General features: G+C 40.7%; 1 protein-coding gene across 1 annotated transcript; it reads left to right on the top strand.

The window, feature by feature from the left end:
• The first annotated feature begins 321 nt into the window (after positions 1-321).
• On the top strand, positions 322-23158 carry LOC139720650 (uncharacterized). Its single transcript, XM_071632007.1, has 22 exons — positions 322-391; positions 1310-1438; positions 2393-2527; positions 3377-3445; positions 3992-4237; positions 5089-5345; positions 5975-6136; positions 6901-7011; positions 7397-7538; positions 8128-8270; positions 9235-9404; positions 9998-10129; positions 10742-10890; positions 11674-11859; positions 12903-13132; positions 13724-13863; positions 14182-14400; positions 15354-15606; positions 16411-16577; positions 20060-20255; positions 21600-21758; positions 22817-23158. The coding sequence occupies exons 1-22, from the start codon at positions 322-324 to the stop codon at positions 23156-23158; spliced, it is 3807 nt and encodes a 1268-aa protein (XP_071488108.1).
• Positions 23159-23170: the final 12 nt, after the last annotated feature.

Consider the following 23170-nt stretch of genomic DNA (forward strand, 5'->3'; position numbering starts at 1 on the left):
TTTCGCGAACTGGAACTGGTATTCAATGCACATAGTGTAGAAAAGAACTTTCACGTGCATTTTAATTTCGCAAATCTTCGCGCTCGCGAAATTCGCGAAATTAAAATGCACGCGAACATTTCTCGTTTTACAGTAGTCAGTACTAGTCAAGGGTTCTAACAAAAGGTAACATGTTACAATTGTTAATGACCAGTGTTACAGTAACCAGTCTACAGAAGTTGCATGGTATGATCTATCTTATCATGTCCTTTCTAAAAATCCATCTTTTTTTTTTAATGAATCTGCCTCAGCTGATCTGAACTTGATGCAATAATCTCAAAGATGCCTCCAAAGAAGAAGGGAAAGGGAAAGAAGAAAGCGAGACAACTTCCACAAGTGGATCCAGAAGTTGGTAAGTTCAAAAGTATGTGCTCAGCAGAGATCTCTATTATCTAATTTATCTCTCTCTCTCTCTCATTCTCTCTATCTATCTTTCTCTGTGTCCATACTTCTCCACTGAGCTTTTGTAAACTATGTTAAAAAAACATAACAGTTTCCAATTGCACTATTGATTGGAATTCCCTCTACATGTTAGAATACATGTATACTCAGTGATTATGTGTGTGATGTAGAGCTACAATGTTTGAAAGCCAAGCAAAATACAAACATGAATCAGTGAAGATCGACAGACAGGGAGCAATTTCTCATGGCATTGTATGCACCACTACACACTGGATTGCCAATTTGGGAACAGAAGTAAAAACTGTAGCTGTCTACTTTTGTAGGTTTGAGACTGCAGTTTTCCTTACTTTGAAACTTGATGGTACAGTCGTAGCAAAAATCACTGATTTTAAAACCACTCCCACTATTGGTAATTGCATACTTGTGTGTAGAGGATTGTACTTATTAACTGATAGTAAGTAAGTCTCACTCATACCACACACATGCCTTACTTACTTGTACATCTTTTCTGATTGATTTATACATTGATGCAATGTCCGTGCCTTTGTTTTGATTTAGGCTTTTGAAATGTATACAGTGTAAATTGCTGTTTATGTAAGCATTACTGGATACTCGCCTTAAATGTGACAGAATTTGGTATGATAAATATAGTTATTATCATCTTCAACATTGATAATCTTATATCCACCTATTGAGTAGCGGATGTTCCATGACATCACTACAGTCTGTTTCACTTACACGTATTTGAAGATTATAAGTTTTGTTTGATTTCAAGAAAATTCCACTCGTACAGAAAATATCGTCTTGATTCTAGCTGCTTCCCAATCTGCCATCAATATTTATTGCTTATTTTCCTGAAATGCCGCAGAGATCCCTGTGGTGGAAGACAATCCTGTTGGGTCTACATCGGAGCTGCGAGCCGCCAGGTCAGAGGCGGACCTGAAGGGTGCTGATAATGGTGGTTTCCAAGACGACCCCAAGGATGTCGCTGAGACAGGTAACATCATCCTTTAGTTCTGTCCTCCAAGAATTACCCAAACCTTTTGGATTGTGCATTTGTAGATGAGGATTTTTGTTTGTTTGTGTGTGTGTGTGAAGGGGGGGGGGGGGGGGTGGGTCCATACTTTTCATGCTCAGTGAAGAGAGATAAAACTTTTCATGTTTATTTTTCCATCATGTAGAGGACTGCCAATGTGTAACTACTGATAGGCTAAGCATACATTTACAGTACTACAGTATTGTAAGTATTTACATATTAAAAGATACACCCTGGCATTACAATAAGCATTTTATAGCTCTGTCATTACCATCTAAAATATACATCTGTGCTATGTCTAGATTAATTATCTCTGTTTGCGAGAGGGTGCCTGTTTGCAACATGAGCAATTTCATTCAACGATGAAACAGCTAAAGGGCATCAAGAGTGCTTACTCCCACTTTACAATGGAAGCAGTAGTTACTCGTAGGTGTTGTGGGAACTGAGGTACTCTTGCACCTGATTGGGCCTGTTCACCAATGAATGATCAATTTATAAAGAGCAAAACCTATATTCCAAGCCTGCACACTGGCACTGGTCCAACAGTCCAGACCAGTAAAAATCACTGTCAGACCAGTAATTTTTTCAGCAATGGACCATTAAAAAAAAAAAAAAAAAAAAAGGAAAAATTGGTGCGACAGGGACAAGTACCCTGTCACAAACAAGGATGATGACTCCACAGAATTTTGAGATAATGCTCCTCAAAGGTTAATTGTATTATACAAGGTGAATCTTACCTAACTTTAAAATTCTTCAGTTCCTGTATATTTGACTTTAAATGCAGAGTTTGAAGTGCATGTATTCTACAATTGTGTTTGTCTCATGCATCATCATTTGTTCATGTGTGTGATTGTTAAACCCTTGAGTGAAAGAGAAGAAAGAGTGTTTTATTCTGAATGAATTCATATTTGACAGCAGAGAGCAAGGATCAAGCCGAGGCAGTGACCGAAGAGCAACCCAAGAGGCGGGCCCTTACAGGGGAAGGGGGTGCCGAGACCAACCCAGATGACCCCCAGGAGGGGCCTGACTCAGAGGAACCCAGACCTGAAGGTGAGATCGAGCTAAGCATGTTTCTGAAATTGAAGCCATCTAAGTGACCTGCACCATATAGACTGATCTATTTCATATGCCATGAAACCTATACTGTAAGGGGTAGCTATGTCTTAGTATGTGCCAGCTTTGTAACCTTTGTGTGTTCATAATTTGATCAACTTTGTAATGATGAAATGCATCCATTCATCATTACTGACACTTTTTGGACCTGGATTGTGGTGGTGGTGTCGGTGGTGGTGGTGGTGGTGGTGTTGGTGTTGTTGTTGTTGTTGTTGTTGTTGTTGTTGTTGTTGTTGTTGTTGACAATTCTATCATAGTATGCAGTCAAATTGACATGGTTGTGCACATATAGATTTTGTAAGGTTCAAAAGATGACTCTTAGCTCAAGGCACACAACACAATCCAACCTTGGAGGCAAGCCGGTCATACAACCAGTCTTGCAACTTGATGCCACACACTATGCAATCAGACTACACAGTTAGGCTTATCATATCATACCTTGGATGTGGGCGTAAAGTTAGACTTAACTTATTTGCCCCTCGGTGTCGTCATTACAAGACATTAATAACTTTTAGTTAGGCTTATGAGTAGACTGGCGTCACTACTTGCACTGGAGCATGCTTGGCTGAAAATCTGTGACTGGTCGTTAAAATTTGACATGTCAATGTCCTGCAACTGGTATTGTGGCCAAGTCTTACGACTGGAAACTGGCAAGGCTTGTGACATCCCACTTCTGGTCTTTAGGTCTTATGAACCATGAATATTGGCAAAGACGTCTAGTATTTGGGTGGCCTGTAGATATGCTTCAAGTCTGTTCATCCGAGTGATCAACTTTCTCTATTGCAGACCCTGAAAGGATTGAAGAGGCCCCATCCCAGTTAGACCCTGAGGCAGACGTGGAAGCCATGGAGAAAGGTAATAACTCGAGACCAAAGTCAGTGCAAGAGCACAGCATAGTTCTTTTTACATCAGTCCTCATTGATTTCCAGTACCTGTGGTAAAACTGAAATTGTCACTTTGCATTTTAATTTTGCGAATTTTTTAAGAGCAAAGATTGGGAAAATTAAAATGCATGCTAAAGTTTTTGTCTACATGGTAATGCATTTGATACCAGGGTACTGAAATACCTTTTCTTTCATTTGCTATTCAGTAAATTATTCAAACTTTCGTACCTTTTCTGCTGTGGTTTGCCCTTTTCCCAGCAATACAAATAGGCTAGATTTGTAATGTGTGATAATGAGAAATTCTCCATAAATACAATTTTTTTTATTGTCTCAGAAATTGAGTACGTTGACTGAAAATGAGTATCACCTCTCTTAGAAGTATGCCTAGTGAGCATGGTGCATTTCTTAAGGTCTCCTAAACCAACCAGTTAGGTAAAATGTCAGTATTTTCTTAGAATAAGGTGTTTGATAATTCTTTGTTCTGTATCTTTAATGTGTTTGTTTGTTTCTTTTCTAGGCCTTGATGTTACTGAAGATGGCAACAAAGATGGAGATGGGGGGACTGCTTCCACCAAGGGTGCTGAAGACGGGAAAGATATGGATGACGATGATGCTGCCGAGGAGATGGTAGTGAAGCTTGATGAAGGAGAAAACGTTCGCGTCACCACCACCACCACCACTACCGTCGTGGGGGACGAGTACGACAACGCGGATCCCAAGGACTTTGGCATCGAGGTCGAGTCCGACGATGAGTACAGCTATCGTGAGTATTGCAAGCTTTTTCATCAACCTCTCATAGCATTCTCATCTTTGGTAGACATTTTTGTTTAGGATAGATTGTGGCTGCAGGAGTATGATATAATTGTATTCTTAGTATTCAGTCGAGACTGACCTGAAAAATGTACCTCCTGATTAAATTCTTATTTAGGAGAGCTCATTCCAATAAAAGAAGTATTTTGTATAGAGCTGAGCAATAGATTCAAGAGTGGAGAGAAAATCATAGGAATATGAACGATATGATCAAGTTTTTCTTCCAACACTGCGTGCTGTGAGATAATTTTTTATATGAAGAAAGTTGTCATGCAAACTCAACATTTGAAATACTGATCATTTGTCTTTTATGCAAGACATGTGGGGTTTTTACAGTGATTAGTTTTAACAGACTTGATTAGTTTTTATAAAGTGCACCATATGATGTTATGACGTACTTTAATACACTTGTATATCCCTGATATCCCAGAGTAAAAGGGGAATTTTGTTTCTTTTCTCCTTTTTTTTTCTATAATGGCACAGACAAGACAGTATCTGAAATATCTTTTTGGAGTTGCAATGAGATATTCATGTTCTTTAAGTTTTATTTTGTTTGCCAATTTCTTTCTCAAAAGATATGATTCTTTAAAATGAACTAGCCATCCACTCTGCAGCTTTGTAGTTATATATTACGATTAAAGTTAACTTCTTGCTTTTTTTGCTTGATATGAAACTACCACCAAAAAAAAAACCACACACACACACACAACAACACAGTAATGTAGATGCATGTCTTTCACACTTGTAATATCGGTCAAATTTTCTCCTTACACCCTGTCATCTCCACTACACACATTATTACAGTGCCCCCCAGCAACGAGGACCTGCCCAACCTGGAGAACCTGATGGGAACGCTGGAGGAAGGGGACTCAGAGCTCCACACAGAGCGGGAGCCGCCCACCCTCTTCAACCGGCCGGAGCACGAGCCCAGCTACCGCCAGATCTCCCACCTCCGTCAGGAGATGGAGGAGGAGCCCATCGACCCCTACATCGACCGCTTCGAGGACAACATCCGCGACGACGTGCTCATGATCGGAAACATCTCGCTTGAAGAAGTTCAGGTGAGCTTGGTTGATATCACGCCAGAGGTTTACTTATTAGTGTTTTCAAATGGAAAGTAAGCAACAAAAAAAGAAAAAAAAAAAGCCCATTCTGTTCACTTTTTCTTTTGTCCTACTGAAAGACAGTACTGATGATTAAGGTGACAAAGAACTTCATCTTAGAAATGATAGGTTAAGGGGCTTTCTTACCTGGCAACTGTGAGTTAAAAGATATTGCCTGCTAATGCACTGTAGACAAGTTTTTTCTCACTTTCTTGGAGCCATGATTTTAAGATTCCATGTAAGATGTAGGAGATAAATGTGAGTGTTTTTAGATACTTCTCAGTATTCTGTCCTGTGTGTGCAAAATGAGTACTGTAAAACCAGAAATGTTTGCATGTATTTTTATTTCACGAATTTTGCGAGAACGAGAACCAAGATTTGCGACATTAAAATGCACATCGAAATTCTTGTCTACACTATATGTACTGAATGCCAGTGGCAATTCACGAATATTTTATTGCTGCAAAAAAGACCATCAGCTCCAATTTGCAAAAATTGCATGCCGCAAAAATATCTTGCTTTACAGTATTGAAGTTCTGTGCTGGTTAGATGTATCTTGACACACTCTCATTTGTCATTTCCTTCAGGAAGAGGAGCGGAGACTGCGAGACGAGCACATCGCCTACCAGCAGCAGGAGGCCCAGTTGGCACGGAAACGGCAGGAGGACATGCTCTTCAAGGAGGAGAAGGCCAAGCGTCACGTGACCGACGTCATGAAGGAGAAGCGCAAGGAGCTGGCCAAGAGAGAGGTGAGACCAGCGGAAAGCCTAATACTCCTACTGGCACTAATGCAGTTTCTTTATCCAAGCATGAATACAAGATTTAGAGAAAATAAAACCACTTCAAGCTTACTAAATGGCTGAAAATTACAGCTGCATCAACGCTCTCCATAGTGCAATGCAATTTGAATATATATTACATAAATGACGAGATACACAAATTGATTTATTTGTTGCAAGTTTGACGAAATTTAATTTAGCTGAACTTGAGATACTGTATATGCATGGACACAAAATTGCATTTTCATTAATAGTACCCTTCTGCTCTTGCATGCAAATGTGCAATACTGGCCTTGGATAAGAATACAAAGAGAAATCTAAATGCTAATACTCCCTGTTTTGGCCTGATCATTTGTTGTTTGTTATTGATGTTGTTTTTTAGATATTGTCAGGATGATATCATGTCCAAAAACTGCTTTGTACTGCACCATTCAAGCATTTTATCAGTGTGTTTTAATAGCAGCTGTTTTTGTGTGCCCATACATTATTATGTACTAATGACAAATATTGCATTGATAGAACAAGTACTTTAAAAGAAAAGGAAACACAAAACTGCTGCATTAAGAGGTTAGAGTTCTGTTTACTGTGACCTGCATCATATCACTCAATGCCATATGTTTTAGATTTTAATGTACATAATGTTACCAGAGTATGATGTAACAGCAAAAAATCTCTACATGTTGTATACCTGACGTGAAACTCGCACCTTTAACTTCTTTGTTGCTGTACTTTAGGAGCTGAGCCTCCAGAGAGAACGTCTCCTGCAGGATCAACTCCACAAGAGTTTCAAGAAGGCAGAGAACCTCCTGAAGAGATCTCTGGAGATCCGCAAGGGAGAGGTCAAGGTAAGACCAGTGAGGCTTTGATTGACCTTCAACTGGGCAGTGCATGTCTTCTTCAGTCTGACCAATAGATTTATTCACTCCACCAAAGCGAGGGATACAGAAAATTCAAATATTTGATGGATCTTTAATTGTTTTTTTGATTTTGTTGATAAAGCAGCTTTGAATAGATCTATTTGTTTCAAGCCCTGTTACCATAAATAGATTTTTGCATGGAGGATTATACAATTACCCTTATTAATAAAATTTCAAGGGATCTTACAATAATGCATCATGTCCTCCTGAAATCAGACTTTGCTATAGTGAATCTCTTGTCATTTTTGTTTGTTTGTTTGTTTGGGTTTCTTTGCTGTGACCTTTTTTGTGTGCTGGGCATTGATTGTTTCAGACCATGTTTGGTGACCTCATGATGGCGGACGGCCAGTACGGTGGGTCAAAAGGTCGCCGCTGGAAGGTTGACTGGAACAGGGCCCCCCAGCCGATCCAGATCAAGCTCAAGTGTCTCCGGGGAGTCAAGGACAAGCTGCCAGGTCAGTACATAGGATTTATATTAATTCAATATCATCCTCATCATCATCATCATCATCATCATCTTCATCATCATCATCATCTTGATTATCTTCATCTTCATCATGATAAACATCATAATCTTCATCACCACCATCACCGTTATCATCATCAGTATCATCATCATCACCATCATCATCATATCATCGTCTTCATCATGATGAACATCATAATCTTTATCACGACCATCACCAGTATCATCATCAGCATCATCATCATAATCTTCATCATCATCACCAGGATCATCATTAGTATCATCTCCATAATAATCATTGTCATCATCATCATCATAAAGATTTTCACATCAAATTAATGTGTTTGTGGATTCATAAATTGAATATAATAGCTCACAATGAAGGTTTGAATTCAGTAAAAACTACATTCTCACTTGTACAATAAACAAGCATATTGTTTTAATTTGTAGACATTGACTAGTCCATGCCATACGCCAGCAACATTCACAAGCAGATTTCATGGTGTGAATGAGCAATATGATACATACGCTGTACAGACAGACATATGCATACATTTTCCCATCTCAAACCAATGCAGCTGGCCGCTTTGTGCTGATGACTGCCCTCTATGACAGACTTGGTGGACACGTCCTCCGCTGGTCAAACCTGCGTGGTCAGGAGTGGGGAGGAGCTACACTTCCCCTCAACCACGATGGTCACTTCTACAATGTTGAGATGACGGTATGTTGAGTCTTTTTTTTTTCCTTATTCCAAACTGTTTTTATCTGCTTTTCTCTCTTTCATTCTCCAGAGACACCAAGTGCATATGGATCTTTTAGTTTTAAGTAATATATGAGAAGTGTGAATTATTGTTATTAACATCTTGTATTTCTTATCATTTGCTTCCAGACAAAATAGTAATTTGAGAAAAAAAAAGACCACTCCTAATATGATTTTGTCCATTTAGGATACACACTGGTCCTGGCTGCTTTCTTTTTTTTATGATGAAGATTTCTAAATCTCTTAACACATTTAAGCCAAGTATAGCGCTGACTGCATGTGTGTAGAATGCTGTAATTTTGACTCTCTCACACACAGGACCCTGGGATGATAGAATATAGTACAGTGTCAGTAAATGGTATTTATCAATTTGATGAGTTGTACGTACTAGTAAAACGAAGTAACTCCGGGAATCTATACTTCGGCGGTTGAGAATGATAAGGGCGTTAAGTTGCCACTAAACCCATAGTGTTCAAGACAACTTAACGCCCTTCTCATTCTCAACAGACGACTTTCAGTTCTTGATTTGCAGAAAGAAAGAAAGAAAGAAAGAAAGATAGATAGATAGAGAGATAGATAGATAGAGAGATAGATAGATAGATAGATAGATAGATAGATAGATAGATAGATAGATAGATAGATAGATAGATAGATAAAAAGGGTTTGACCCACGTATAACATGAGGGCCCTTGGACTGGGAAAGAACTGTACATATCAGTTGTTGAATCACTCAGTCTTCAATCAGTTGGCTAATCTTTTTTTTTTTTCAAATGCAAACATACCACTAATGTCAACGTTGGTTGATATTAGGCAAGATGGTACAATGAATGAAGAGTAGGTTGCTTTAAATCTACTCTCTATAACTCCTATCAATCATTTATATAATGTTGCTTTTGTGTGTGTGTGCTTTGACCGTTCTGTGTAGATTGACCAGAGCCTCTTCACGGTGTGTCCATCCAAGCCGGACATCCGTCCCGGCATGGTGCTGGTCTTTGAGCTGTTCCTGCTGAGGGGCACCCTCCTACCAGTGGACAAGGTGGTGGCCTGGGGGGTCTTCCCCATCTGTGATGGTCAGTTTGAGGTGCTCCAGGGAAAGTAAGTCAGAGATCTCACCGTGCTCCTCTCAACACTTACACAATATGCAGTGCTTTTGTTGATGGAACATAAATCAGAGAGATCATTCCACTCTTCTGAACATTTATGTGGTATGCATTTACTTTGATTGCTTTGCTTTGTGTATTCATATATTTTGGTTTGTTCAATGGGTGCCTTGAACATCAGTGAAGGTGGGTAAATGTGCTCTTTGAAAACAGGGAGATGCCTGCTTTTCATGCTGTCAATAGGACTTATCTTTTTCCCTTGCTTAGCGCCATGCTCTGTGCAAGAAGTGAAGGAGGATTGTTTATCCATTAAGCAAAATTTGTGTGTTGTTGAGCTGTAATGACACTCACACAAATCAGATTTCCATTTTATGCCCTATCCAAGGAACAGTGTGTTTTTGCCTCCTACAATGGGTGGCAAGATCACATGTATTATAGGGTCATCTTGTCTCACTGGGCTAAAGTACATTTGTAGAGAGCAAAACCCTCTTGATCATTTAATAGATGCTCAGTGCTGATCAAGCCATCTCACCTCCTACTTTCAAGAGGTAACAGAGTCCTGTTTTTCTGGTTGTATTTTGTGTCTAGGTACAAGGCTCCTATGCTGAGGGGGGAGATGGACACACGCATCGAACTCCACGAGTCGATCGAGAAGCTGATGGCATCCGACCTCGACCACTGGCTTTGCAATGTCTACTTTGAGATCGTGAGGCTTCCAAGGTAATTAAGATACAATGTGTACATGCCGTTACCATGATAATGATAATGACATTGACTGCACAGATAATCACAGGAAAGTTTGTCAACCTCTTGAAAAAAACTTCATCAATACTTCCTTGGTGGATATCATCTCCATCTGAATAGCCACATTCTCGTAATCTCATAAAGACCAGTAATTGCTGAAAAACCTTTCTTTCTTTCCTTTGAAATCCGTGGAGTTACATTTTTATTAAGACCATTCTGCAAGTACATGTACATCGTATGTACCATGTGCACACATACATGTATATATGAAAGTAATTGCAACAGTACGTGCCCATCCCAGTCTTGTTGAATCTATTGCTTATTACAATATAAAAGCATCAAATAATGCATCTCCAATTATTTGCAGGAAAAAATTTTCAGCCATTCTTGACTTATAAAAAATGGTTTTCTGCTTTTCTCTCATTCAATTTGAGAGCACTGTCCAGTCCCTCTTTTTGCATTCTGCTTCTATGAGTTCATCAAAAAGGTGTACAAGTGTACAGTCTAGCGAGCCAGACCATGCGAAATTATTTCTTCCGGAATACCATGGTAAAGTAGTAAACTCCTCTGTCTCTCTTTCACATCCAGGTACATGGCTGGCCAGAAGGAGTACGAGGTGGAGCTGCAGTTCTCCTCCAATCTGATGGGCTTCCCTGACCGCACCAAGGGGGCGGAGGAGGCCATCGACGGGGAGGAACCGATCCCAGGATCCCAGGCGGACATGGCCTCGGCAAACGGTAAAATGGCCGACTGAATCTGAAGAGGGATCGAGGGAAAGGGCAGAATGTGCACTGTTCCTCGTTCTCCGTGTTCGGTGGTCTCTAGGAAGTTTCTAACAATTCGCATTCAAGCTCTAGCTGATTGATGACATCACTGTTGTCGTGAATATGTATAAAATTTATGCAAATTAATGTAGCCATGCTTCGTTGAGGGAGGCCACATGGCCACATGGCATCACTGTTGTCGTGAATATGTATAAAATTTATGCAAATTAATGTAGCCATGCTTCGTTGAGGGAGGCCACATGGTGAAAGCGTCAGGAGATTCAAGAGAAACATGGCACTCGGGAGTGAGAAGTAAAGTTATCAGTTGCTGCTTCTCAAAGTCTGGTGTAGGATACACCTTTTGTTTGGTGTCAGTGATGATGATGTGTGTGATAATCCTGTCGATTTCCACCATCTTCTTCTCGAGGCCATAATACTGTATTTTACATTTTTTTCCTGCAAAAACTCATCAATAATTGTGATGTTTGAGCATTGTGATTAATGGGATATGAAATGGTGTTTATCTTTAAACTACTTTGCATATTCCAGTACTACAATATGTATGTCTGGTGTGTGGTTTTACTGCATAAAATCTACTTATATTGTAGTCAGTTCAAGTCTTTTACATTTTTTTCCACTTTGCTAGCAGATGCCCTGTGAAATATATTGGCATGATTTGAAATGAATGATGTTCTTAACAGCTTAATTAGAAACAACTGTGAACGTATTTAACCACACTCACTGTACTCTTAACAGGAGACAACCAGTCTGCCGATATCAAGGGGTCAAAGGTCAGCTTTGGACTGGGCAGCGATTCCGGGGAGGGGACCGTCCTGGGTGGGACCAGCAGTACGGGTAGCATCAAGGCTGGAACGAGCAGCAGTCAGGCCAGCATCAAGAACGATGATGATGATGTGGACAGCCTGAAGCAGGTAGGACTGGGTTGCAATCTCTCCACCTGTAATCAGGTCTGACTTTCTCTTTCCTCTCTTTCTTGATAAACACATCTTTGTCTCCTTGAAAATTAAGTTTTCTCACTGTTTTTGTCCATGTGTGTCCATTTGACTGTTTGTCCAACTTTCTGTCTCAGTCTATTTGTCTGTGTATTCACGTTTGTACATATCTCTTTATCTTTCTTTGTGTCTTTCTACCTCTCTATTTATCTATTGTCTATTTGTGTTCTTATCTTTCTGTGTCATTGCTGTGTCTAGTAATTTCTGTTTTGTCTCCCTGTCTTTTTCTCTGTTCAGCTGTCTACAATGAAATGAAGATTATTTTCTCTCAATTTTCCCTGTTACTTGCAAACACTCCTGACACCTCAAAAATGCATCTTATTTTTAAGAAGGGTGAGATCCTTTACAATGTTCTGTCCTCGTGAGAAGCTCAGCATCAGTATTACATTAAAGTGTTGTGAGTAGAGAAGCTCTCTTTTTTCTAAGCATCTGTCCATGACACAGAGCGCTAATGTTAAAGGGTGTGTTCAGTTCTGGTTGAGGTGAGGATTTAGCTTTTAACGTTTTGCAAGATATTCAGAATCCACTCTATAAGATGTCAAAGAGCATGCAGTTCTAAGGGGTATCAAAAGTTTATTTGATGAAAATTGGTTTTGAAACGGCTGAGATATCCAAAAACAATGTGAAACAAAAAGATCCTATTAAAAGGCGCAGCCTGTCACCTTTTATTGGATATCTCAGCCATTTGAAAACCAGTTTTCAACGAATAAACGTTGAATCCTTCTTAAAATTACATGCTCTTTCATATTTCATAAGAGGTTTCTCATTATCTCACGTAGGAATGTTCAAAACATGAATCCCCACCTCAACCAGTACTGTACAATCCCTTTAAGCTTCCCTCCATCACCGTACCAAGTTTTTGAAGTATATTTTCCGGTTGGCATGTGGTAGTTCAATAGCCATACTTTTAAAGTGTCTTATTGAATGTTCCTGATCTCCATGACTGTGTTACTCTGCATCCCCTGCAGACAGCAAGTGAAGCCTCCACAAAGACGCCGGAGGAGGGGGACGGTGTCCGTTTCCGTGGCAACAAGGGGCGAGAGCCGCCTCCGACCACCGTCGGCTCCCGCAAACTCCTGGGCAAGTACGAGAAGGCGTACCTGGACAGCGAATCCGAGTCTGACGACAACGACGAAGACTACATCAAGAAGAAGGAGGACGGGTTCCGGCCTGTGAAGGGGGAACCGGGTCTTTTCTACAAGGTGAGTTGTGGGGTTAGCAAGTTTGTACTCTAATGGAGGACAGTTACGTGTATGTAGATGAGTGGGACTACAGGTAGAAATCTTCTCATTAACTTTTTTCCATCTGCTTTGATTTGATTTAGCTACAAAGTACATTATTAATCCTAAAATGTATTTACTACATTATAGCTTTTTGCAGCACTTTTATGTGAGACATTCCATTTTCTTTCTTTTTTTCTTTCTTTTTTTTTGGTATTGTAGTTGAAAGATGGCAGTAAAATATTGGGAAAGTGAATTGCATCTCATATTTATTGTAAGAAATAGAAAAGATTTTGTCTTCTTGAGAGTTCACATGTTGTATATCATCACCACATATTATGAACAGTACATGTGTAATGTTTTATCTGTCGTGCTCCATGATGAAAACAATTAAAAGTTGTGGTTTGCACCATAGGTAATGAAGTTGTAGTAGGCAGATTTGATGCAGTTTCATAGAAATCTTCAAGTGTATGTATTGACTTACGTAAAAATAGCAGCTTGTTGCTCAACCATTGCTCCAGTGTGGTGTAGCAATGATCACACAAAAGGGTTTCTCTCTTTCATCGTTTGCAGCAACACCTGAACCCACCCCAGACGGACTACCTGCGGCGCCTGTACACCATGATCCCCAAGACGACGCTGCTGAACCAGCGCAAGAAGCGCAAGAAGCTCACCCACCTGGAGGAGTTGGCTACTCATGGATTCGCAGTCCAGTGAGTCTATAGAATCTCCTCACTCCTTCTCCTCATATTTCTCATTGTTATCCTTTATTTGTTTGCATGTACAGTAGTCATCACATAACTCCTCTTACAATGTACACAGTTATAATGAAATTTTGTTACAGCGAAGTAAAAATTCAAGTCCCTAAATTGTCATGATCTGTACTGTACTTTATATCTTTGCATGCTTTATTCGTTCAGCCATAACGAAAGAAATCTGCTTTTACCCGAGGACTTCATTTAAACGGGAGTTGCCTATGTCCTGTCATTCGGAACTGATGGGAGTTATTTCTATTGCATTTTTCCCCCCAGGGAGCCATTTTCCACCAAGGGCCACACCCAGCGCAAGGGCCACGAGAAGGTGCAGTACATCAGCCGGCAGCTCTTCGCTGAGCTGGGCCTCTCCCAGTGGCGCTCCCGAGAGTTCTGGACCCTGATCCTCCTCCTCTGTGTGGTCTTTTTCATGAGGATGTACCTCCACTACCTGGGCCAGTGGGCCTTCCTCAATATCATCTCGGTCCCCATCAGCCAGTGAGTGTCATTTTTTTATTTAGAGGATTAATTCTGTTTAGTGTGATCATACTGGGACTGTGCCAAATTCCCTCTGTTTGAAGTTTGCACACTTGATGTATTTAATCATCGCTTTGGCGGCAAGACCTCGGATCTACAAAATGTCAAATGTTCAAGAGAGCAAGATAACAGCCAAAGCACTATATCAAAAGAGAGCCTTTTCTCTGACATGCCATGGTGGCTTCTTTTTGGGGGATAAGACAGCTAGGATTTGGACAGGACATCACTTTATTGATTATGTGACCATTAATCCAAAATAAGTCATTTCCCAAGAATTTCTGAAACAAGGTCTTGTCACCCCAGTGACAAAATGGTCAAGTCAGACAAATATTTATCTTTAATATGAGGCAGAACATAGCAATTGTAAAAAGAGTGACAATGATAGTATTGGTAATTAGTGTGATAAATATAATTAGAGGAGTATTAGTAATATAATAATGATGATGATCATAATGATAATACCTACAAAGTATATGGAGATTGGTAGATATTATTGTGGTTGGAGCGGTAATAGTAATGCTGATGCTGACATTGACATTGACATCAGCGTTAATGTAGATGGTGATGGCAATGATGACGTGATGATTAATGACGATAAATCATCATGATGATGATAATGATAGCAAGGCACCCATTCGTAAACAAAAGGTAAGAGGGTCATTTACAGTAGAGGTGCCAAAATCTCTTTGAAACTCTGTAATATCTGCTACATTTTTTTACTGAACAGGCAACATTGGTGCAGTACTCAATGCTGATCAAATTGTCTTTTTAATACTTGGGGAAAAAAAAAAAAATTGGTGGAGCTCATTGAGTCACATTCTGTGTAGAGACCATCTCATCCAACCAACAAAGGGTGAGGTCAAAATGACTACAGGTGGATGATTACAAGTACACATGCACTCTGTCCATCCCAGGTTCCAGTTTCTGCCGTACACCGTCTCGCTGAACTACCAAGCGTCCTTGCTGCAGACCAACGAGGAGGTCGCCGTGGTGATCCTCGGCCCGCTGACCAACGTGGTGGTCCTCAGCCTCCTCGTCTTCATCTGCTGGCTCTTCCAGCGGCTGGTGGGCAACTTCCCCGACCTCTTCTGCAAGTTTGTCATCGTCTACGCCATCATGACCCTGCTCGACCCCTACCTGATCGCCATCATCGATGCTCCCCTGGGTGTAAGTCATTTCTCTCCAGATTAAAAAGCAACGACAACTACAAAAACAATAACAGAATACGCTCTTCATGTTGTGACTTGGGAGTCTTGTTTCATTCTTGACTTGTTGATCTGCTGGTAGAATACCATATTAAGTACAAAATTGAATAGAAATTATCTTGGTTGAATGATGCTATCATCTTGGATGTCATAAACTCCCTCTGCATAATATGGGTAGGTGACCATAACTAAACCCTGTGGTATGATGCCTTTACAATGTCTTGTAATGTATTTGTAGGAAATGCATTAAAATCACAAATAGCATTCTGTTTGCAAAGCTTTGCAAACATGTATGCAATCCAGGTCATCAGTGATGATATCAGATGGTGTGAAATTGTATGCTTTAGCTAGGTTAATTTGCCTATCTAACCTTACCTCTTAGAGGAAGATTGTGTTCACCGACAATCAGAGAAATCAATGAATCAGTAGCATTATCAATAAAATATTTTGTCTGCCCATGCTGCAGGGCTCTCCCTGAATATAGAATTTGAATGAAAACTATACTTCTGATGCAAGATGTGAACATAAAGAATGCTCCCATTATTTAGAGCTACTCTGCTTTTGAAATGATTTCTGTCATGAGTCAGTGTTGGTACAGAAATGTGAAGAAGATTATCAGAAATATCTTACTTTTCACACTGAAATGGAGACCGCAAATGAGATGACAATCGACAAAGTGTAAAGAATGTGGTTGAGATTACCAAAAACTTTAGGCTATTTACGTTGGTTTAAGTTTGTATATGATGCTTACCTTTGTCCTGAGCAGCGCTACTCCAACGCCGACAGCGAGGTCCCAATAGCGGACGCGGCCAAACTCTACTACCACTTCTACCGTATCCATGACAACGGGTTGATGGGCATCCTCCTGACTGTTCCCATCATCCTCTTCCTCTCCTTCTTCACCTGTGTCATCTTCTACATGTACTTCCTCAGGTGGGTGGATGTACCAGCCATTATCCCCACTTGGGAGAATCTCATGTCTGTTTTGTTTTTTGTTTTTTCCTTTTTGTCTTTGGGTTTGCCTTTTCTATGCACGGATGTAAATATGATATGTACATATAGAATGTTAATACGTATGTGTACAATACGTCATGTATGTGTGTACATGTATTTGTGTATTTATAATGTAGGTGTGTATGAATGCACATAAACCATTATGCAATAAAATACAATCATGGAAAATCAGGCCAGCAAAATTCATTCAGTCAGTCTGGGAGCCACGTCAGATCCTGAGCACTGTTTCATGAAATTTGTCAGCCCTGACAAATTGCCAGTTTCTTACAGTCATCATAGTAACAGTCAGTGACCAGATCTTCTCAGCCAATCAAAACCAAGGATTTACTGAAATTGTCAGACAGACTGACAACTTGTCAGGGCTGACTACTTTCATAAAACAGGTGCCCTGATGTTGGCGGTAGTCATGTCTTCCTCTCTATGTTTGCATCGCCTGATGAGCCCACGAGAGGCAATAACCAGTGGCTGTCTACAGCCTTTCTTATTATTTAAATGTTGCTATCCATGTGATCTTAGACCCTCACGGCCGTAATCTGGCAGAACTGCGTATCTCCTTTAACACATTACGCCAGAAATCGGGTTTAAAGATTCAATGTTACACCTTTCTAAACTGAGATACGATGAGTTGCATTTTTCCTCTTTTCTCGGTCATAATTGGTCTAAAGAATTTATTTCCAGCAAAAAAAATGACAATTTGACCTTTTTAAGTAGTAAAAATTACCAATTTAAAAAACTTACGCAGTTCTGCCAGATTAATCGTCGCCAAATTTTTGCGATCGTAATCTGGCAGAACTGCGTATCTCTGGTCACGTGCCCGGGTTGATCAGCCAGAACTGCGTAAGTTTTTGGCCATGCGGGGGGTTTTTCAGGCAGAACTACGTATCTCTTTTCGTCGTCAACCACGTGCTTATCAGCCAGAACTGCGTATCTCCTAGAGATACGCAGTTCTGGCTGATAAACACGTGGTTTATCAACCAGAACTACGTATCTCGGTCTATTTTCTGCGGGTTGTCATCGTATTTTACCATCCACCCTCTTACTATTCAGCGGATGCAGTGTCAAAACAATGAATATTTTAGATCGAGTACAATTTTTTTGAAATATTTGTATTGTATAAAGTCATCATTATTGATTCACATTTAATTTCATTTTATCCATTCATTTGTATGTGGAAAATAACTTGCTTTCCCCAAATGTTGTCAGTCTGTGTTCATGTTTCAGTATTATTTAGCGGCACAAGAAGTACTGCTACATCAAAAGCCTGGCTGCTGCTTGGGTTATTGTCGATCTCATGAAGCATTGCATTTGGATTAAGAATAATATTAGACTAGGTTCTAGATGTTAAGCTATATTGTTCATCAAGACTACAGGTACTACACTGTAGACCGTCTAGACCGTAGTCTATTCAGGCCTAACGATACACTAGACATCTAGAGACTAGTAGAGCGGTACGTAGGAATCTGCATGCGATAGGCCTACTGATCTCATCATTATCCTAGTATTCCTACTCTATGCCCAAAGTAAGAGTAAGCCTAGACCCTTTTGGCTGAAGGCCTAAACTCTATTTAAACTAAAGAATACTAGGAGCTAGGCCTGACTAAAAGTTTATTTACAGCTTTATTAGAAAATTAAAAAAAATAGACCCTAGTTCTCGTTTGTGTCGACTCCTACTGTAGGCCTTATTGTCACTATAGTACTAACGTTAGGGTAGTAGTGTTCTAACCGTTACTATCTACACAGGCCTATTAAAAACGTACGAGAACTCTCGAACTCTGTCTACTCGATTGTCTAGGTCTATGTAACATCCAGACGTCTATTTTGGGGCGTCATTATAACAGACTAGTAGATCAATGATAATTAGTTTCTAGATTTTCTAGTCTAGACTCTAGATCTAGACTCTATATCCAGGTAGGGGCTAAATCTACAGCTAGACTGTTTATTGGGGATCTAGGCCTAGAAGGTACTAATGTTATAGTAGATCTAAGAACAATGTATTAAAGCCTAACCTGCCTATCTATAATGACTAACGGTAAGTCTATAAAGTCTATAGCCTATAATGTCTAGTAGTAGTAATGTATAGAACACAGATCTAAATCTAAGTTTCAGATCTATTTCTAGGGCTAAATGTGTATGATTTAGCGTTTAACCTGTAGATTCTAGATTCTTCATATTACAGACTTCAAGAATGTCTGGCCGAATCAAATCTAGAAAAATAGAAAACTGAGTAAAGACAGAATTACCGGCGATTCAGCCTAAGTTAAGTAACGGTAGGCCCCAGTAGTCTAGTAGGCCCCTACTGCACAACTCTACTGAGAGTACCGGTACGGTACCGGTATTAAAAAGTAAACTGTAAAAGTGTTAGTATTGGTCAATTTCTGACGTCTGTAGGATTGGATCGAAAATGCCATCGTTATGGACGGTATCCCAGATATTCATTAAACTTCTCGAGATCAATCCCATAGATCCAAGCCCACTAACCGCTTATTACAATGAAAAACAAAATAAGAAGCTATGGTCAATGGATTACAGATATTGTTGTTCGCGTGACCTACGCTACCGCACAGTACGTACATTGATTTCACGTACACTAACAATGGACAAGTGCTGCAGCAGTATTAAGTAGGCCTAGGCCTCACGTTGACTTGAGCGTGATGTCAGATAAGATGCAAACTATAACGTTTGTTAGATCTAGAAATGCTCTAGGCTTAAAAAACACTAGACTATAGCAAAACTTAATAGTAAGGCATACCGCATATTGACCTGTTTTGAAGCCTGCCAGTCTATGAAGGGAAAGAAAGTGGCAATTTCCCCCAAGAGTAACGAGGGTTATTGCTTTAGCGTGACTGTCGTCGTGTACAATACACGTAGCCGTACGACGTGTCTAGCTAGCTAGCTAGGCACTGCTAGCCTGAACGCGCAGCTCGTTCGTCACTACCAAGGTCGCGCACGCGCGTGTTAAGATATACCATGTCCGTGCGGGATGCAGGAACACCTTGGTCCAAGCGTTGTCGTAAGTCGACTTACGCAGTTCTGCCTGATTAACATCGGAAAATTCATTTTGAATCTCGACTTACACAGTTCTGCCAGATTAATCGCCCTCTCTCCTCAGGAATTTTGCCAAAATTACTTTCTAAAAATAACTTTCTGTACCGATTCACAACTTATTTTTTGGCCCACTTGAAAGAGCATGAGAAAAAACACACAAAACACTCAAAACCTGAAAATCGACCAAAATCGACTTAGGGAGTTCTGCCAGATTACGGCCGCTCAGTCTTCCCCGTAAGAGCTAGCCAGATCCTCGTTGCATTAAAAAAGCGCTGCCTTATTGTAAGCGTTTTCGTTATAAGAGGGTTTTCCTGTATTAACAATATTTTTCCTTTCCCGCCTCGTTTTTCCGCAAGGCTGCATAACAACGGTCGCATGCTGGACATCTACCACCGGCTGCACGCGGCCGAGGCCGACTTCTTCATCCCCTTCGACCTCGAGATCAGCAACCAGGAGCTGGCCTACATCTGCAACCGGGCGGAGCAGTGGCGGGGCGAGGAAGGAGAGCGGCGCAAGGTGGCGGTCTACGACTACATCTGGGAAGAGGACGAGGTGTGTGTCTCACTACAGCTGTAGGCCCGTCTAGTGGTGTCTCCCTCTATTGGTCTGTTTGATGTCCACTTTAACATGGACTGTGGGTGTCCTTGTTTTGATGAAAGGACCCAAGGATTGGGGGAAAAAGTGTGATGATTTTTGTTTTGACATTTAACTCTTTATGTGCCATGGTGGAAACCCCCTGTGTGCCACGTTATTCTGAGACAGGAAGGTAGTCATGCTCTGAGAAAGAATTCTGTTTTTCCAATTTGTATAACTCCTACAAATTTCTGTTAAGACGGGCATACTAGTAGGCAAAGTTATAGAGGAATACGAAGCTTTCTTTCGATATAAATTGTATGACGAATCTATTTTCAATTTTTCTTTTGAATGACCAGTTGCTACATTACTGTAAAGGCATGACTTTTGCTCGTAAAACCATGACAAAAAATTAGAATGTACGAGCAAATCTAGTTGGGAACGCCGCTTGATAGTCAATCAACACATAGAATGCAAGCCGCATATGAGAGGAACAAAAGCACGAGAGACGCTTTCATTGTGCCGCGGGATTAGCGGTGATTAGTGATTTATCGATCAGTTTTGGCGGCTTTGTTTGTTGAGCAGAATATGCGAAGTTGGCACGCCGTCGACTGAGTCGGACGTGCGAACGTGGCACATAAAGAGTTAATAGGTTTACAAGGCAGAAATGTTCAAATTTAAGGGCCTAAGAGTGAAAAACAGAATCAATTTTTTTCCCCAATTGGTAAGTTATTAAGGCTGATACTTTCCTCACCAGCCAGTTTACATTATTCATTGAGCTTTTCTTTTCAAGATATTTGGGGCTATATCTTACGTATTTAGCATTAGCAACTTCGTGATTTTTTGCAATCACTTGTGTAATGCTGATTAATTAATTTGGCAGAAGAAATCGATGGCCCTTTTGCTGAAAGAAAAGGGTTTATGATTTATTTATTTCTGTCAGTTTGTAAGAACTCTTAGCCATTTTGGAAGAGCATGTTAAACGTCGATTGTGTTGTGTTGCATCGTATTATATTCTTTTGTAGCAAAGATGGAGACTGTTTACTCTTTTGCAGTATATTGTACTGCTTTTTTTTTTTTATAGATACTGTACTGCAGCTTTCATGGATAACACTTTCCCCCAATTATATTACCACACATGTTTGTTTTACAGGAAAAGTATAGATACTGTAATTTCCAAGAACAATATGTCATTTCACCCCTCAAAATACTGCAATGCTGTTTTGAAGGTTGGCATCCCTGTCTTATATAATACTCTTGAAAGACATTGCCATATTCTGGCAGTGAGAGGAGACTGATTTTATTTTTCTCTCTCTCCATCAGGGAGAGGACGTCTACGATGAGGACAACGCGGGCGACGGCGAGAAGGAGAAGAACATCCTGGAGATCACTACCCATGTCTCCCTCCACACCATCCACCTTGACGGGCTGCGGGAGCTTTTCAGACACTTCCTGCGTCTCCCCGATGGATCCATTGTTGAGGTCAGTTATAGTCACATGACTTGTACAGTGGACTGCCGTCATGACTAAGTCCTCGGAACCGGCAGTTTTCTTTTGTTAAATCGAAGTTGTTGTTTTTTATAACTGAACAAGTTTAAAAAAAAAAAAAAAATGGAGTCGATAATTTGCGACCTGGGTTTTTATTTCGCTGTAACCGAAATTTTGTTATAACTGTGTTTGTTATAACGGAAGTGCACTGTATTTGAAGGTCTGGGTTGGGAAAATTGGGGGGAGGGGGGAAGGGGGTTCGCCTGCGTGGTTTACAGCATTTTAGTCAGGCAGAAGGACATGCACTGTCTCGTTATTCAGATGTGTCTCTGTGGAATCCATGGTAGAAGGTGTTTATCGTGAGGAGTATTGTATTTATGCCTTTCAAATCTTGATCTCACACTGGCTTTCACTACTTTGATAGTTATGAATCTCTGTCTTCATGAGCCTATTGAATGTTTGTTTGTTTGTTTACATACATTTGTGACTTTGCAACTATCTTATGTCTGTTCTAGGATTGGATATTAGTCACAAGAAGAATCCTGCTTTCGTGGGTAGTGGGGGGGGGGGGGGAGGGGAGGTAGCATTATGACATTGATTGCAGAGTGTTCTGATGTATATTAAAGTGTCTGGTGTTTACTTCGAAATTCAAGGGCCTGATTTCTCACTTTCAAATATGCAAACTTCATGATAATTGTGTAATCTTGGCATAGATGAAGCTAGATTTTGCTATCTGCCAGAGAATCATTTCATTTCTGCCTCATGCAATTTATATGTAGATATATTTGGTTTGAATCGATACGATATCAGACTCTACAATCCATAGTAGTGGTAATGTGATGATTTCTACTGTTCAATTTAGCTCAAGGCTGCACATCCCAAGCTGCAAACTTCTGATATCAAAAACTTATGTTTGCTATCAAGAGTTATTTGTGGATCTTACTGTCTTTGCTGAATGATGGTGATGACCCTGTTTGATAGTTTGTTGCTTTAGAAATCTTTGAGGACACACTGGATGATGCTATTTCTCCCTACTCTTCATCCTGCTCTAGGTGTTTGGTGAGATGGGTGTGGTCGGTCTGGACAAGGACCTGCGGGCCGCCCTCCAGAACCAGACCACCGGTCTCGAGAAGTGGGCGGGGTCTGTAGAGAGCATCAATGCCCTCGGCCTGAATCGGGCGGGGCTGGAGCGGATGCGACCCAAGACGGTCGGCGGCATCGGCTCCCAGGACCTGCTCAACATCCCGGGCACCCCGTCACCGGGCGTGGCCCGGAAGGGGGATGCTGTTCTCGGTAGCAAAGCACGGCTCCAGGTTTCCTCGCAGGCATCTCTCGGGGTGCCCCCCAATCTGGGCGCGGCGTCTACCGCCAGCAGTGATGAATACCAGATGTGAGTCCGGGCTGCT

This window comes from Diadema antillarum, unplaced genomic scaffold (assembly GCF_040938485.1).
Source record: "Diadema antillarum isolate AM-2024a unplaced genomic scaffold, OU_Dant_1.0 scf00000131, whole genome shotgun sequence".
Taxonomy (NCBI): domain Eukaryota; kingdom Metazoa; phylum Echinodermata; class Echinoidea; order Diadematoida; family Diadematidae; genus Diadema; species Diadema antillarum.

Coding starts and splice junctions, on each gene's coding strand:
- LOC139720650 (XM_071632007.1), top strand. CDS start 322: ATGCCTCCAAAGAAGAAGGGAAAGGGAAAGAAGAAAGCGAGACAACTT. Junction 13,133..13,723: donor AACCGGGTCTTTTCTACAAG/GTGAGTTGTGGG, acceptor CATCGTTTGCAG/CAACACCTGAACCCACCCCA. Junction 16,578..20,059: donor TTCTACATGTACTTCCTCAG/GTGGGTGGATGT, acceptor TTTTTCCGCAAG/GCTGCATAACAACGGTCGCA.